The 18,969-nt window shown below is 39.2% G+C and overlaps 1 protein-coding gene across 2 annotated transcripts in view; it reads left to right on the top strand.

Moving 5' to 3' along the window:
* The window catches only part of REEP3 (receptor accessory protein 3), a 96,173-nt gene that overhangs the window by 60,979 nt on the left and 16,225 nt on the right, over positions 1 to 18,969 (top strand). For both annotated transcript variants that reach the window (XM_075841130.1, XM_075841131.1), the window contains exons 3-5: positions 4,222 to 4,298; positions 14,044 to 14,164; positions 15,434 to 15,547. In XM_075841130.1, the coding sequence (XP_075697245.1) occupies positions 4,222 to 4,298; positions 14,044 to 14,164; positions 15,434 to 15,547 (312 nt within the window). The remainder of the gene's footprint in view (positions 1 to 4,221; positions 4,299 to 14,043; positions 14,165 to 15,433; positions 15,548 to 18,969) is intronic.

Raw genomic sequence — 18,969 nt, 5'->3', positions numbered from 1 at the left:
AATCCTCATCAAATCCTGAATGTGTAAGCATAACGTAAGCTACTGGGCCCTGACACCGAAACCATAACTACTTGCATTACATGTGATTTCTTCTTATATTATGACATCATAGGATGTATATAAACTAAAAAAAAAATCATAAATATGTAGTATTATAAGTCATAGTACCTCTGCACCACCCACTGATGGTCCACTGTTTCCATATGTGGTAGAGGCCTTCAGGATCAGCCAAACTTAGTGCCCCCGGTTGTGAATGCCACTTCCATTAATGTAGGTCTGATCTGGGAAACTTAGCAGGTCCCTTTCCTGCATTGACAAAAAAAATGCTGCAAAGGATGACTTCTCTCTGCTACATTGCTGCACTATGAGGCATGCGTTACTGCTTTATAGAACCTCTGACCAGGCAGTTTTTGGTAGTGTAACGGTTAAATGTATGTACTAATATCACGTCTCACTAGATTTGTTCTGATATTGCAGTTAATTCATCTTATACTTGACCCATTGGCAATCAGTCTGAAGATGTCTGCGACGCAATACAAGGTTGGAGGGTGACTGCTTTAGCATGAAACCCATGACATGAGTGACAGGGCATTTAAATATAAATGGGTTTCCTAATATCAAGGAAGTGTTATCGACCAATATGTCGTGCTTCTGGCTGAATTATTATTGCAGTGAAATGGCTGGTTTTAGCCCTGTACTTGGGGAATGTCTTTTCATCATCCTGTAAGATGAACTCATATGTACTCCCCTGCCATTTAAATTTTCAGTAACTGCAAAGATGGGTTTGTTTTTAAATTTGGCACATGTATGGTTAATCTATGAAAATCTAGATCTGTCTTGTTGGATTATTTTGAGTGATAGTTGGTCATAGCATTTGGTTTATTGGACAGTCGGTCATTGAAGACAGTAGGGTTTTCCTTCTCCCTGGTTAATCTGGCATTTTTTATGCCTATTTGTTGTTGTGTTGGCCGTCTGTCGGCCCTGTCAAATCTCTTTATCTTTTGGTTAGCGTTAGGTTTCTGACAGTTTTAAAAAGAGTGTAGTCTCTTCCATGGATTTTTTTTCTTGCTGATGTTCTAAGTACAGGGCAGGCGCTTTCTGTCCATCCCATAGACGTTGAATGGAGTGGCATCGTGCATGCTCCATTCAATGTCCTCCTTGGCTCGATCGAGCAGTGAGAAGGAACAAAGGATTTAGGACCCCCGTTCTCACCGTCGGTGGGGATCCTAGTGATCAGACCATTATTACCTATTCTGTGAGTAGGGGATCATTGTTGATTCTGGGAAAACCCCTCTAAATTATCAATTCTTAATCTTGGGACCTCGTTATTATAAATGCCTTTTTAAAGATTTGTTTCTAATCACCTCGTTGGATTAAAACGGTTTGCTGGCTCTTCATTTAATGAATAGGGATTTTCTTAAGAAAAAAGTTCTGGCTGTCAGTTTTCTACTTTACACTTAATCTCCTATTTATGAAAATGACATATGCGAAAGAGAGAAGTCAGTATGTGGTTTTGTCCCATGAATATTTTATTGCCGACAGCAAAATATGGGAAACTTGTGCTTTTAAACAGTGCAAGGTAATAGATTGCTAAATAATTAAAGAAGCAATCAAAGCATGAAGCTAGAAACGCTGTCTGATGTCCCATTCTCATTTCTAATTTGAGATAAATATTTAAATGTTTTAAATTTTTCCCTTTTTTTTTCTATTTTTTTTTCCCCTTTTCAATGTTCTTTTTAATGGAACTTGAGTAGAGTACGTAGAACATTTCACATCCAAACCAGAAGCATTATAAAGCACGCCAACAGGACTTGGGCCTTAGGGTATGTGCACACACACTAATTACGTCCGTAATTGACGGACGTATTTCGGCCGCAAGTACCGGACCGAACACAATGCAGGGAGCCGGACTCCTAGCATCATACTTATGTACGATGCTAGGAGTCCCTGCCTCGCTGCAGGACAACTGTCCCGTACTGAAAACATGATTACAGTACAGGACAGTTGTCCTGCAGCGAGGCAGGGACTCCTAGCATCGTACATAAGTATGATGCTTGGAGCCCGGCTCCATGCACTGCGTTCGGTCCGGTACTTGCGGCCGAAATACGTCCGTAAATTACGGACGTAATTAGTGTGTGTGCACATACCCTAACATTTACTGCAGAACAGAAGGACCGTTTTGTTTACAAGGACGCATAAATCCTCCATGGCTAGCAGATTTTAGGAGGCGGGATTTAAGATCTTATCGCGATGGTATAGAGTGCCTTCTAGATTGCATGAAATGATTCCTGCGATCTCACCGCTGTGTTGGAGATGTGGAGACCAGGTGGGCACGATTTTACACGGCTTCTGGGAGTGCCCGCAGCTGACAGATTTCTGGTCGGAGGTGTGGCGCATCTCCTCCAAGTTCACGGATTTCACCCTTCCGCGCACGCCGGCCTTTTTCCTGCTCCATCTGTGCCAGGGTCCATTATCTACGTACCGACGCTCTGTGGTTCGCCATCTGGTGAATGCAGCTAGAGCGTGTATTCCTGCGCTGTGGAGACAAACTTGCCCCCATCGGTTGGCATGTGGTTTGGCAAGATCCAGGAGATTATGAGAATGGAGGATCTCATGCCATCCATGATAAGGATTCATGCTAAATTTCTCAAAACATGGTATCACTGGGTTAGATTCCAGTCTTCGGTTGAGTTCAGGACCATTGTGGCCTCTTGAATATAATTCCGCGGCATAGGGGGCTACGTCAGTTTTTTTCCCTTCCTTTTCTCCCTTGGTCTCTTCTCTTTTGCTTCTCTCTCTCTTTCTCTGATATGTCAACTCACGGACCAATCTGCATGGCTGCGGGTTCAGGATGCATAGGTCGTCCGTTTCAAGTATTGTCTCAGCTGTGCTTGGATGCTCTTCTAGCACTTCCTGTAGAAACATATACTGGCCTGCGAGCCGATGTTTGTGCTGCTTATGTTTGCACGATTGTGTTGTGGAAGACGGAAAATAAAAGAATTTGAAAAAATAAAGCACGCCAACAACATATATAAAGTGTGTTTTTTGAGGCAAAATGTCTAAGGTGTCGTTGGGACCTCCGTCGGGGATAGAGTTAAGTACTTGACTAAGATGCCGATAGTTTTTGTATGATAATATTTTTATAATTTTTAGGGATTAAAACTAAATAAACATAGGGTAATGCAATCTGAGATTGTAGGTGCAGTTTTAATGGGGGTAGGGTGGGGAAGCGGAGGGTAAGAATGCGAGATAGATATGATGTCAGTTATGATTTAATAGTAAAAAGAAGAAAAAAATGGTCTATGTAGACTGATGGGTTAGGTAGTACCATTCGAGATCCGACATCAGAGAGAAAACAATATAGAGACGCAGAATATTTGCCAAGGATTCTGGATGTTCAGAAAATTAGTGAAAGAGCAGTTGGCAATAGCCGCTATCTTTTCAACAAGGTATAATTGATCTACGTTGGCCTAATAATAAAAGGAAAGAACTTGTAAAATTAAGAACTGTCGCAATATCCATACGGTAAAAATATTTTTTTTTGTGCAGAGATCATTTTGGTGCCATTGATAGCGCCCTCTAGTTTTTCTCTTAGGTCCGTGTAGCTTTGTTCCATCTTCTACAGCGAGCAATGGTGGACACGCACATGCTGTTCTTCTTTCCCCTGCTAAGGCAGTAATCCCTCCTGGTAATTCGCCCCATTAAATCTACATATACATAGGACCTTAAATTGTTGACCATCTACTTTAACTTGCTTTCTGAAAGAATCTTCTTTTGTGGGGTCATATTTCCAAAATATACCTTGGATAAATTGAACAGTCAGCACGCACTTCCCAATACCAGCTGACCTAAAGACAACCAGCTTGTATGAGAGCCGCTGCGCTTGTCAGCAACTCTCTGGTCTGGGTTCTGTAGGGGTACCGAGTAGGGATCCCCCCCCATACTACTTCCATGGGCTCTAATATGATCAAGGATTGTCTTGATTGGACAAGGCCTTAAAAAATAAAAAGAATTCCCACTTAAAAAAAAAATGGCAATGTTTGTAAATCTTTATTAATCGGGGTTATTCAAAATAAATGTATTTTCCTCAAGACAAGCGGTGTTCAGCCATAATGACGACCTGACATAATGTTATGTGTGATCTGAGAATATTTGGATTCAAGCGCTTATTATTCAGTGCTGCAGAGAAATGTGACATTTGTCTGTTTTCTTGTTTTCTAGGTACGGTGGATGATGTATTGGATTGTTTTTGCCCTTTACACTGTGACAGAAACATTAGCAGATTTAACGATATCCTGGTAAGTTCCTATAATTACTTTACAAACGCGGTTCTGCTTTTTCTGAACATAAAAAAAGCGCCTTTTATTAACGCTTATTGCTTTGCTGCACAGTGCAGTATGACTTGCATATAATACATACTAAGAAAAAATCGTTTTTACAAAATTGAGGTAAAGCATGTACAAACAACACGTATAGTTTTCACCTGCAGTTTCTATGTAATGTCGTTCTACACATTTAAGTTGATAGGGAAAAGCTCCATAAAAACATCAGACGTAGGACTATATGCCGCAGGATTTACAACTACAAAGTGTGAGTGGGTTTTTCTAAAATTTCGTTCAATAACCTGTTTGTTAAATGGCCATAAAAGACATAAAACTGTAATAGAAAAAATAAAAAGACACAAAACTGCAGAGTGTGAACAATCCTATTTTATTTTTTCACAGTGCCTTTGCTGACCTGGCACTGTGTAGGAACTACGACACAGCCCTATCCACCTGAATGGGGATGTGTTGCAATTTTTTAGAAAGCTCTTGGCCTGTTCATTCAAGGCATCGCTGTGGGGCCCAGAGGTTAGAACCCTCGTTCAGACATTGATGGGGTATCCCATCAATATGCTGTCCATATCGGTGATAGGAAAGCCACTTTAAAGGCCCAGTGCCTGTGGGTGACACACACAAATCTTCACAATCTTGTAAAGATATAAATCTGCCACCCATATGAATTGTGTATCCGTACACTCGACCAGTACTTCTGGTCCAGCAGTGTAGAGGGAGCAAACTCTTCCCGCCACTTTTGAAAAAATGTTGAAGAGTGGGCAGGCTTAACCGGTAGGAGATGGAGCCAAAACGTTTTCGAAACACTTTATAGTTTCTAGTGACAAAAAATGGTGCAACTTGTACTGCTAATCTACGCCTGACTCATAGCAAATAGTAGATTTCATCCTCTGTCTTTAGCACTGCCCCAGACGTGGCAAATTTTTTAAGAGGCATGCACCTCCTAATAAATTTGCCATATTTCACTTCGACGTACTGCAGTTTAAGACTGGCCACCTAATGGACACTAGGGCTGCTTGCCTGCTGAGGCCCTGTACAGCTACAGAAGTTGCACAGGAGGACAAGTCAATGATTTTTGCTACATTGGTGCGCATAACGGCGTGTGCTATAGGAGTGCGATATAGGGTGTTAGTTGTCCTATTGCTGTATATATTTGTAAACTTTTCTACACATTGGTTTCTGGGATCCCTATGCAGACCTTTTTACCCTGGGGAGCTGTATTCTGTAGAACAGGATTTTATGTTGTTTTGTTTTTTGGTTAGCCACTAAAGACAATATTTTTATGTAGAAAGGTCTCACTGGCTTCATTTTCACATATAGAGTTTTATTGTGTTGCCTTCCAGGACATGTACAAAGGTTTAGAAATTCTATCCAGCGTTTATTTCCATAAGTGCAGGACACCTAACACACCCTGCCTGGTCTTCCTGGGGCCGGCATCATACATGGAAAACAGACTTGGCAGCGGCCCACAATACATAATTGATTTCATGTGTTCTTGCTCCTGCCAGAACTGTGTTTCACAATGCTGACTAAGGGGCCAGAATACATGGAGAGTTCTCAATGTTTTATTTCATTTATACATAGGCTGCATACATTTCCACTTGTGCAGTCTTTCCGAACATGGGATGTTTACAGTTGGTTCTAGTGCCGATGAAGTTCTCTAGTTGGTTGTCAATATCTAATTTACAGTTTGTATATGTTGATCCGGAAAAACATGGGGGGAATTTATTATTCTTTCTACGACTGTTTTCTGGGTTAGAAAAGTTACTTGAAAAAATTGTGACCGTTGAAGCATTTGCACCACTCACGCCACTTTACTATATAGTAGGTGGCACCTGGCAAAGAGGACAGGCCCGACAAATTTACTTTAGTTTTCAGAAACTGGTGTAAATTAACTACTCCAGAAGTAGGCTGAAGTACAGTAGATTTGACTTTCTGGTGCACGGACAGCCAGAGATGCGCCTAATTTATAAAGAGTTTTGCGCCCCTTTTAATAAATTAGGCACATTTTAGATAAAGACTGAAACACCAGTGGATCTAATTTACGGAGCATATTACAGCTGTATATGGAAACTGTGTAAAGTGCCAGAAATAGGATCAGTTGGTAGTTTTTTTTCTTTTTACTGAAATATTTTTTTTCTGCTTTCTCCTAACTGGATCCTATCCTGTTTTTTGTATTAAATATATGGCTCTTACGCAGATCCATGATACTACAGGGTTAATAAAGCTAAGGGGTAGGAGGCGTGATATCTATCCATTTGGAAAAGCTCCTGACGCAGAAATAAAACCCACTCTTTTGTACATTGAGGAGGGTAAATTTAATTTTAATTTTCTTGACTGTTTTTGAAAAAGCCCTACAAGCTTAACTGATAAGAATGAGATTTACAAAATGCATACTTAATATTGCCCTGTTTTATTTATTTCCATGACTTATCTTGAATGGAGTTCATACTTTGTATTGGGGATTTAGATGTTTAATTTTGAAAAGCTTAATACAGATATGGGTGTACACATTGGAGGCTTCAAGAAAGCACAACAGCAATGGCCTACAAAATAATCTGCCCCCACAAGTTGCCCTTGATTACATTTAATCTTCTTTGGATTCCATTTGGATCAGAGAGGTGGCCTCTTTTATAGTCCATAGAAGATACGGTAATAGCCGAGTTAGCCAAGTTCACTTGTTCTTTTTTTTTTTCCAAAGAAAAAGAACTTAATGACATAGATTTACTGTACATTTTAGTCCCCCCTATATATCCTCCCCAAGCCTGGCACTGCAATATGATTTATTATGCCCAACCATAGGCTCCAATTGGTTACAAATTTGTCCATGTTATTTAAAGAGGGAAAATAAAATTTTACAATTTTGGCAATTATGTCCAAACAGGTCAATCATTGTGACACAGTTGGTAACTTGTGAGAAATCCAAAATTGCAAAACGGTCTTCCTAGCCACTAATAATGACGTACATATAGCCAATACAACATTACTGCTCTCACCATGGGTAGAAATATAATAGAGAATACAAAACTTAATATCAAATAACATATCTGTATCATAAACTTCTTTACTCTTCCGTATAACCAGTAATGTCTACATTTTGGTAAATGAATCATTGTCCCTGGATATGTTAGACAATTAGGGCATTAAGGCGAAAACTCTGTGCACCTGTTTAGTATAATGAAGGGCGAGAGCCCATCTCTGGATGAACAGGAATCTCTGAATTGGTTGGATCAGCAGGAATCCATCCTATAAATACACCATGAATGTGTATAGTGGGAATACACCCTTAATAGTGGTAAAGTATCTCAAAACACCCCCTTCAAACCCACAAAAAGCAAAACTGTGTATTGTTTTTGTAGTAAAATATATCTAGTTCAGACCTCATATGTACGTATACGGATGGTTCAGGGGAGCCATGGGTCTAAGGGTATGTGCACACGGTAGCAGACTTTTACGTCTGAAAAGACAGACTGTTTTCAGGAGAAAACAGCTGCCTCGTTTCAGACGTAAATGCTCCTCCTCGCATTTTGCGAGGCTTCTCTGACAGCCGTGAATTTTGAGCTGTGCTTCATTGAGTTCAATGAAGAACGGCTCAAATTACGTCTGAAAGAAGTGTCCTGCATATAATGTATATAAGTGCCCTGCACTTCTTTTCACGAAGCTGTATTTTTACGCGTCGTCGTTTGACAGCTGTCAAACGACGACGCGTAAATGACAGGTTGTCTGCACAGTACGTCGGCAAACCCATTCAAATGAATGGGCAGATGTTTGCCGACGTATTGTAGCCCTATTTTCAGGCGTAAATCAAGGCATAATACGCCTCATTTACGTCTGAAAATAGGCTGGGTTCACACGACCTAAGAGTGAGGATCTGAGAACCAAATGTTTCCCTGTTCCTCGCAGTTGCCATCCACTGATCAACAGAGCCATGTGTATTAACTAAAACGTACAACGTGCCTTCACCTGATTATAGTGGAATAATTGTTCATTCCTAAGCAGTTAGGCATTGTGGTCCTTCGTGTGTTGGACTTGTGCTGGCACAATATTTGTAGTCCTTCATTTCTGTTATAAGTGATATTTTAGAGTATTTTAATATGTTTTTTAAAGGCTATGTACACCTTCTTTTTTGAGAGTTTTTTTAAATAAAAATGTTTATCAGTGTGATTGGTGCAACTTTCAAAATACTTTCTATTAACAGCGAGTTATGAACTTAGATGTAATCGATAGCAGCTCGATACTGCATGGCCCGCTGTCACTGATCCAGTCAGTCCCGCGGACCTGAGAGATACAAGTTTCAGCGCTAGATATAGCTGCTCTGTATACAGGATATAGAGCAGCTGTATCTCAAAGTATTTTTTTTTTAAATAAAAAGTGTTTAGAAAGTTGCATCAAACACCCTAATAGTTTTTTTTAATAAAAATGTTCATCTAAAAAAGGTGTACATAGCCTTTAACCCCTTCAGGACCAAGCTCATTTTGGCCTTCAGGACCAGACCCATTTTTTCAAATCTGACATATTTCACTTTATGTGGTAATAACTCCGGAACGCTTTTACCTATCAAAGTGATACTGAGATTGTTTTCTCGTGACACATTGGACTTTATGATAGTGGAAAAATGTGATCGATAAATTCAATATTTACCAGTGAAAAACACCAAAATTTGGTGAAAAATTGCAAAAATTAGCATTTTTCTAAATGTAAATGTATCTGCTTGTAAGACAGGCAGTTATACCACACAAAATTGTTGCTAATTAACATCCCCCATATGTCTACTTTAGATTGGCATCGTTTTTTGAACATCCTTTTATTTTTCTAGGACGTTACAAGGCTTAGAACTTTAGCAGCAATTTCTCACATTTTCAAGAAAATTTCAAAAGGCTATTTTTACAGGGGCCAGTTCAGTTGTGAAGCGGCTTTTAGGGCCTTATATATTAGAAACCGCCAAAAAGTCACCCCATTTTAAAATCTTCACCCCTCAAAGTATTCAAAACAGCATTTAGAAAGTTTCTTAACCCTTTAAACGTTTCACAGGAATTAAAGCAACGTAGAGGTGAAATTTTCAAATTTCATTTTTTTTTTGCAGAAATTCATTTTTATTCTATTTTTTTTGTAACACAGAAGTTTTTACCAGAGAAACGCAACTCAATATTTATTGCCCAGATTCTGCAGTTTTTAGAAATATCCCACATGTGGCCCTAGTGTGGTAATGGACTGAAGCACCGGCCTCAGAAGCAAAGGAGCACCTGGTGGATTTTGGGCCTCCTTTTTATTAGAAAATATTTTAGGCTCCATGTCAGGTTTCAAGGGCTCTTTCGGTGCCAAAACAGTGGAAATCCACCAAAAGTGACCCCATTTTGGAAACTACACCCCTTGAGGAAATTATCTAGGGGTATAGTGAGCATTTTGACCCCGCAGGTTTTTTGCAGAAATTATTGGAAGTAGGCCGTGAAAATAAAAATCGTCATTCTTTCAAAGATTATGTAGGTTTAGCTAATTTTTTCTAATTTCCACGAGGACTAAAGGAGAAAAAGCACCACAACATTTGTAAAGCAATTTCTCCCGAGTAAAACAAGACCCCACATGTGGTTATAAACGGATGTTTGGACACACGGCAGAGCTTAGAAGGGAAAGAGCGCCATTTGGCTTTTGGAGCTCAAATTTAGCAGGAATGGTTTGTGGAGGCCATGTCGCATTTGCAAAGCCCCTGAGGTACCAAAACAGTGAAAACGCCAAAAAAGTGACTCCATTGAGAAAACTACACCCCTTGAGGAATCCATCTAGGGGTGTAGTGAGCATTTTGCCCCCACAGGTGTTTCATAGATTTTATTAGAATTGGGCAGTGAAAATAAAAAAATCCTTTTTCTTCAATAAGACGTAGCTTTAGCTCCAAATTTTTAATTTTCTCAACAAATAAAGGAAAAAAAGAACCCCAACGCTTGTAAAGCAACTTCTCTGGAGTACGGCAATACCCCACACGTGGTCGTAAAATGCTGTTTGGGAACACGGCAGGGCTCAGAAGGGAAGGAGCGCCATTTGCTTTTGGTGTACAGATTTTGCTGCATTTGGTTTCTGGTCGCTATGTTGCATTTGCAAAGTCCCTGTGGGACCAAAACAGTGGATCCCCCCCAGAAGTGACCCCATTTTGGAAACAACACCCTCAAGGTATTCACCTAGGGGTGTAGTGAGCATGTTAACCCCACAGGTGTTTTGCAGAAATTCGTGTGCACACGATGTGGGAGAATGAAAATGGGAATTTTTCCTTAGATACGCCAATATGTGGTGCCCGGCTTGTGCCACCATAACAAGACAGCTCTCAATTATTATGCGGTGTTTCCCTGTTTTAGAATCACCCTACATGTGGCCCTAATCTTTTGCCTGGACATTCGACAGGGCTCAGGAGTGAAAGAGTACCATGTAAAATTGAGGCCTAATTTGGCGACTTATAAAGTATTGGTTCACAATTGCAGAGGCTTTGATGTGAAATAATAAAAGAAACCCCTGAGAAGTGACCCCATTTTGGAAACTGCACCCCTCAAGGCATTTATTAAGAGGTGTAGTGAGCATTTTCACCCCACGTGTCTTTTCCATAAATGATTGCGCTGCGGAAGGTACACATTAAATAGTTTCCCTAGATATGCCAATTCAGTGTCAAATGTCATGCCCAGCTTGTGCCACTTTTTTTTTTATATACACCGTTTCACCGTACGTTATAAACTACATGTTACCTTTATTCTGCGGGTCAGTACGATTCCGGCGATACCAAATTTATAGAACTTTTTTATAACTTTTTGCACAATAAAATTACTTTTGGAAAGAGAATGTATTTTTTCTGTCGCCAAGTTGTGAGAGCCATAACTTTTACATTTTTTCGTCGATGGAGCTGTGTGAGGGCTTGTTTTTTTTGCGAGACGAGGTATAGATTTTATCGGTACCATTTTTGGATACATGCGACTTTTTGATCACTTTTTATTTCAATTTTTGGAAGACAGTGACCAAAAAAACAGTAATTATGGCAGTGTTTTTGAGGTTTTTTTTTACGGCGTTCACTGCGCTGGATAAATAACATAATATTTTTATAGTTCAGGTCGTTACGGTCGCTGCGATACCAAATATGTATGGCTTTATTATTTTTTTCAATAATAAATGACTTATAAGGGAAAAAGGGCGATTGTGTTTTGTGTTATTTGAAACTTTTATTGTATGTTTTCCAACTTTTATTTTTACTTTTTTTACACTTTTTTTTACACTTTTCTTTAGTCCCCACTAGGGGACTTGAATGTCCAACTATTTGTTTGATGTTCTAATACATTGCACTACCTATGTAGTGCAATGTATTGGAACTGTCAGTTGTTCACTGACAGCAAGCCGATCAGGCTCCGCCTCTGGGCGGGGCCTAATTAGCTTACGTAATGGCAGACAGGAGTCCATTGTTAGGGCTCCTGTTGCCATGGTAGCAGTCGCCAGCCTTGCCATCGCATGGCAAGGCTGCCGATTTTCTACAAACCTCTAGGATGCAGCGATCACAATGGATCGCTGCATCGAAGGGGTTAATGCCAGGAATCGGAGCTAGCTCCGGTTCCTGGCGATAGATCGGGGTGTCCGCTGTAACATACAGCGGACACCCACTGCTGATGACGCCGGCTCAGCTTCTGAGCCGGAAGCTGAGCCGGCGCCATCTTGCCGATGTTACCGGAAGCCTCCTGGGCCCCGCCGACGACGGGGCATAGGAGGATTCCGTTACAGGCTGATCGGGAGGTAAGCATTAGCCCTCCGATCGCCTTTGCAGCCACCGGCAACCCAGCGATCACGTTGCTGGGGTGCCGGTGGCTATAAACTCCTCACATACTGCGATCTCTATTGAACGCAGCATGTGAGGGGTTAATCGGTCGGATCGGAGGCTAGCTCCGGTCCTGGCCGATACCTTAGGGTGCCAGCTGTAACATACAGCTGTCACCCGGTGGTGATGTCGCTGGCTCAGCTCCTGAGCCAGCTTCATCTCCATGACGTATATTTACGTGAAAAGGCGGTAAGCCACCGATTTTAATGACGTTTATATACGTGATCCGGCGGGAAGGGGTTAAAAAATATTAAAATACGCGTACACCTTTTTTGAGAGTTTTTTTTTTAAAATAAAAATGTTTATTAATGTGTTTGATGTAACTTCAAAATACTTTTTATTAAAAACTTATTTTTACTTTGAAATACAGCTACTCTATATCGTGTATACAAAGTAAATATATCTAGCGCTGAAACCTGTATCTGTCAGGACCGCGGGACTCACTGGATCAGTGACAGCGGGCCATGCAGTATCGAGCTGCTATCGATCACATCGAAGTTCATAATCTGCTCTTAATAGAAAGTATTTTGAAAGTTGCACCAATCGCAATGGTTGAAATCGTATTTTTTTTTTTAATGTCTATCATTGCGATTGGTGCAAATTTCAAAATACTTTCTATTAACAGGAGATTATGAACTTCGATGTGATCGATAGCAGCTCGATACTGCATGGCCCGCTGTCACTGATCCAGTGAGTCCCGCGGTCCTGACAGATACAGGTTTCAGCGCTAGATATATTTACTTTGTATACAGGATGTAGAGCAGCTGTATCTCAAAGTAAATTTTTTTTTAATAAGTATTATGAAAATTGCATCAAACACACTGATAAACATTTTTATTTATAAGAAAAGATTAAACGTGTACATAGCCTTTAAGGGTTAAAGTAACGGTCATAAAGGCCTTTAGTGTGCAATATATTAATAAAGGGAAAGCAAAGATATTCTGTAAATTTGTAACACCTTTTAGCTGACTTGACTTTGAAATTGACAAAACTTTTCAGAGACAGAAATCTGTTTAGCGCAGTTTTCACTTCCATTTCCATGCTCCGTTTGGCAGTTCGTAGAAAGTGCACTACTCGGCAGGGGGCAGGAATTTGCACAGGGGGCCCATTCTTGGACATGAAAAGACTTGAGTTAGGAACAGTTATTTACAGTAATTTTTTTTATATATTTTTTTTTATTTGACCAATATTTTTATATATTCTTTTATATTGTACCAATATTTTGTTAGTGACTGGCAGTGGTTCACTTTTGCAGATTAGCCCAGGAGCATTACTTTTTGGTCGGATTGTACAATTATTTGTTTTTTACCACCATTTAATGTGATCTGCAATTTTAGCTTTATAGTTTATTTTGTATGTTCTTCTATATCAGAACTTTTCAACATTTCTTCACATCCACATGAGACCAGAAATGGAAGATGAAGGGAATAATTTGAAAGTATGACAAGTTAGGAGAACAGCCACATCTCTTCAGGCAGTCTCGGAGACAAGGTCATCGAGCATGCCACATATAATTGGATGGCGTTCTCTGTCTCTCACAAACTCATCAAAATACGTCTATATGCGACATAGTTCAGATTTCCAGCATGTGTTTTTTTTTCCTCCTTACTGTCCTAAACTGACCTCGCATTACTTGATACTTTCAGAACCAGACACTGAACAGCGGTGCAGATAATCACAGATTTCATCTATTTTTACTCCTTGTGTAAACCATTTGGCATTTTCATTTTTCTTTATGTGCATTTGTATAACATATTTTTCTCTAGGCTTACAAGATTGTGCATTATAAACTATAGATTGATGGATACTATTATAGGAATGGATAATGGTATCTTAGATTATTTTACATTTTATTCTTTTTATTGCTCATAGGTTTCCCTTGTATTATGAGCTGAAGATTGGTTTTGTAATCTGGTTGTTATCTCCGTATACAAGAGGTGCCAGCTTGTTGTACCGGAAGCTTTTGCATCCTCTTCTTTCTAGAAAAGAAAAGGTAAGTGGTAATTTGTTGGATACAGAACGTGTATGGGGATGCTTTGCTGGCCACAAAAACAAGTTCTTGTTGCATGGGCCTGTACTGATCAGAGTCTATGAATCTGTTAATAGGCAAAATCCTACTGTTTAACCTGAAGTAAGGCAGTCCGGAAACTGATAGCTTGTCTGCACAGTCAGATGTTTTAAAATTATTTCAAATTCAGGTGACCATTTTCTAACAAGTTTGTTGATAACACATCTAATTTTTGCCAGAACCTTTATTCAGCAATGCAAATTACAATGCATCCCCCCATAAACATTCATGTTTAGTATTTTAATGGGGAGAGGTGCTTTAATGCCACTTGTCCGTAGGTTTGGAGCCATTAAACCACCAGCATGTCATTATGCAGCTGGGACTTCCCACGTAAAAAAACTGCCATTTTCGGAATAGTTAGTAAAGTAACATACAACTTACCGAGATGAGCCCGGAAGTGACTTCAGGTGCCTTCGCATTGTGCACATGGAGCCTAGGGCCATACGCTGCGCATGTCCAGTGAAGCAAGGTGTAGTATACTCTGCTTCATGTGAGCAGAGCAAATGCATTAGATGGGTCTCCTTACCCGGACTCCTTTCGGTAAGTTGTAATTTACTTTACCAATGTCCGTTTTTTTAATTAGGCAGGTTTGAAACCGTTTTCTGGTTTTAAATAAATCGAGCTAAATCAGTGTATAAATAAAGAATTTTACAACTTTCTAATATACTTTGTTTCAATTATTTATTAGTGAAAAAATAGGAAAAACAAGTGGCACTTACCACTGTAGCAAAATCATCTTTTTTTTTGTTTAAATCCTGGTCATGGGATGCGGAGTATAAGCCTCAACCATTTTGCGTGTGGTCACGCTTTGTCAAGACCTTGATGAAGCATGACCACTCACGAAACCGCCATAGACCAATTGGCCAATGATGCGGCCTCTGAAGGAAGCTTAGCAAGTCCATCAGGAAACGAAGTGCCCCCAGCACAAATCGACGGGGGATAACCGTGCTCAGACCCTCGCTGATCAGAAAGTCTGTTCTGAATAGTAAGGTTTTTTTTTTTTGTTAAATTAAAAAACAATCCATAATCCAATATAATAGGCACAGTCCATATGAACAACAAAGACACCGTTTATCTGCAATATTTTTTGTTGCCACAAGTGAATCTCTACAGCCTTTTGCTTGATATTGAATCTGATGTATTTTATGTTAAATAGTCATGAGTTGCAACAGATGTTCTGTGTTTCCTGAACAGGAGATTGATGACTATATTGTTCAAGCCAAAGAAAAGGGCTATGAAACCATGGTAAACTTTGGCAAGCAAGGCTTAAATCTTGCTGCTACTGCTGCTGTGACCGCTGCTGTGAAGGTGAGAGTCCCACTTTATTACTCATTAGCACACAGTCCTAATTATTTCTTCTTGTAAAACACAATATAGATCATTACCTAATTACAACAGGCTTTTAGTCTATTTAGCAGTTCTTTCCTTTCTTATTAAATCTTGGCCAATATGTGGAAGTAGACCAGCAAGACTCTGGATTTTCACAATTGAGCTGTAATTGGTTTTAGTTTATGGCGCTTCTTGTATTTGTAAATATAAGAATGTGATACGTTAGGTAGTTAGCTCTCACTTCATGACTGATTTGCACTAGTCCTATGAGTAGCAGATAGAGGAGTTGTGCTATAAAGACACAAAACAATAAAGATAAGGTCATTGGAGGACAACATTTTCCAATGATCTCTTTCAGATATGGATTTCAACTTCTGTTTAGGAACAAAGACCATAAAAGTTCTAACATTGGTCATAGTGTTGAGTGCCTGTACAAATTCATTATATTATCTTGAATTGATCCTGAGTTACAGCCCGTATTATAGTTTAAATATCCATTCTTTTATTCTGGTTGCCATTGTAAACAGTCAGCAAGCTTGTTGTCAGACACACCCCTAACAGCTTATCTGAGCTCTTATCATGCAGTAGAGCTCCGTTTTTCACAGACTTTTGGGAAATGTTAATCGTTTTTGGGTTAAACACTAAATATTCCAGAATCAAAATTAATGGAGGAGGTTCTATGCAGACATTGAGCCATCAAGGAATTCACAAAGTTACTCAACTTTATATGTAGATTCATTGGAAATGTTAACTGTAAAATGGTGTTTTAAGTTTTCCCTCCTTCTGGTCACCATTTTCTGGGGACCAGAAGGAGATGGACCATTGTTTTATCAGCTTAAATTCCACAAGATTGTTTATTTGTTTGTTTCAGGAGCTTGTAGACTGACAAATGAATGTTTTGATTGTTTTTATTTGTTTTAGTGTTCCTATCTATTTTAGCGCTACTGTTCTGTATCTATTACCACCAGGAAGTTCTTAAATAGTAGTGGTCTCCAAAGCAACATATAGTGGTGAAGTTAATATGAATAATTCTTCTAGAGGTTTATGTATTGGCTGCTAATTATCCCATAATAAAACTTGAGTTATACTAAAAAATAAAAATATCCGTGTGTGGAAACAAGTGCTGGTTTACTGCTTGTGATCAGACAGTCCGTTAATAGAACACAAAGACCTACCACGGATGAGTTGTCCGCACATTGGTGAAATAGGAAGGTCATCTGCACCGCTGGTAGGAGTAAATCTGTTTTTCGAATCAGTAGTTGCTATGGCAAGTGTCCTTTATTGAATGACTTCTTTCTCTTTTTTTTTCTCACTTTGCTGTCCTTGGCTAATATTAATTCAGAAATCTATCTACTGTCAATCAAGTGAAGGTAAATAGTCCCCATCTCTAGGCATGAAATATCCGCTTTTACCATTCTACTATAACGGTGTTTAACATACAGGAGAGAGCATACTAAAAATACAAATGACTGTACATGTAATGCATACGTTCTGGGTCATTTTACAGAATATATGCATTATAAAATTCACAGAAACATCAATGTGAAATAAACCATTAATATGCACAAATAATTTGACTTCCGTCTTAATAATTTTGCTTCTATTTGGTGTATTTAAATTTCTTAAATGGAAAAACCTTGAATCCATTCTAATTTTAAAGGGGATGTCCAAGAACGGACAACTGATGAACTTACTGATGGTCATCGGTATATGATCAATGGGGGTCCGACTCCCAGACCCCGCACCGATTTAGCTGCTTTAGATGTTTTGAAGAGTATGCAGTAGTTGGAGTCAGAAGCAGATGGCTCGGACCAATGCATAGCGGCCGTTCTGCAGCATGGCCGCTATTCTGTGACAGGAGCCATCTGTCTCCGGCATGGACATCCGGTGCCCGGAGGCAGCCGATCGGTGGGGTTCCGTGTGTTGGACCCCCACCAATCATATACTGATAACCTATCTGGTGGATAGGTCATCAGTTGTCCAGTCGTGAACAACCCCTTTTAATTCCTATGTAATATAATTCTTAATTTATTTTTATAGTCTAGTTGTACTTGTTATATTGGAAAGCTCCATTAGGGTGAGGAAAGTGTTGTCACAATTGACATATAATAGAGCAGAGTTTCCCAAATTGGGTTTTCCAGGCTTTCCAGAAAAAAGTATAATGGTATGTTCACACCCTTCAGATGTCTCCAAAAAAGTTCACACATGTAGGGCATAATGCAGTTTTTTCAAAATTACCTCAGTGGCGGAATTGCCTCTTCTGCCCATACCATTAATCCTACAACCATCTAATGATAAATCTGTTAAGAGAGGGCTTCAATCATATAAATCAAGGTGTAACAGAATATTGACTATTTTAATCTAAAAGTAAAGTACCCAAAATGGAAACGGCAGCTGTCCCTCAAGTATTGTATTGCATTAGATTCAGAACACAAATACCTTGTAATTGGAAATGACTCATTTATTTGCAAATGACTGAAATTGGACTCTAAATGTCAGGGAGCAGCCTGTTATTTTCTACCTCGCCCACTGATGCCAAATTAATTGAAAATAATAACAAGGCTGAATTTAAAAAAAGTTAAACAAAATGGTGTTTGCAGTTTTCTATGGAACAGCTTTATCTAGCAATATTACAAGGGGTTGTATGAGATCAGAAAAAAAGGCCTGCTTCTTCTCCAAAATCAGTTCCACTCTTGTCCCTGGGCTGTATCTGGTATTGCAGATCAGCCCCTGTTCAGTAGTTCTTATCCAAAATTTCTTCACTATGATGGTTTACAGTACAATACGTTTTTGATAAGTCATCTTTTGTTTAGCTGTTTAAGAAAATGTAAAATAAAGAAATGTTCTTTGTCCATTTGCGCTGGTGTACAGTAACTGCTATATAAATACATACAGAAATGTAAAAAAGTAATTAATAAATTAATACCTAAGCGGACTGGATGGACTCCTTGGTGTTCTGATTCTATGGGTCTCAATTTTATATACATATATATAGATAAAAAAAATAAAAATTTCAATGCCTTTTTCTGTTTTTATTTGTGTTTTGGAATCATGATAGAACCAATAAAAAAAAATGATCTATACGGGTGACATATAATATTAGAGGGAATTGCGTTTTTGTTTTTTTTATTATTGCGGTGGCTAGAATTGATAAAAGTATGTCCAAATTTCTATTAAACCGTTTTCACCAGGAGAGTGGCGAGACGTTATATTTACCTGTTAATCGACCAGTTGTTGTTGCTATAATGCACATTTTTTGTTTGAACCGTTCCATAGCTTTCTAAAATGACTCGCAAATTTGTTACAGCTAATAGCGATCACCTGGTTAGTTTACTGCAATTTGCATTACTCATAAAACCGGCGGGTTCATAGCTGGAATGAGGCGTACTTAGACAAATAAT

The sequence above is a fragment of the Rhinoderma darwinii genome, chromosome 11, assembly GCF_050947455.1.
Source record: "Rhinoderma darwinii isolate aRhiDar2 chromosome 11, aRhiDar2.hap1, whole genome shotgun sequence".
Classification (NCBI taxonomy): Eukaryota; Metazoa; Chordata; class Amphibia; order Anura; family Rhinodermatidae; genus Rhinoderma; species Rhinoderma darwinii.
This window is presented reverse-complemented; position numbering and strand designations above follow the sequence as displayed.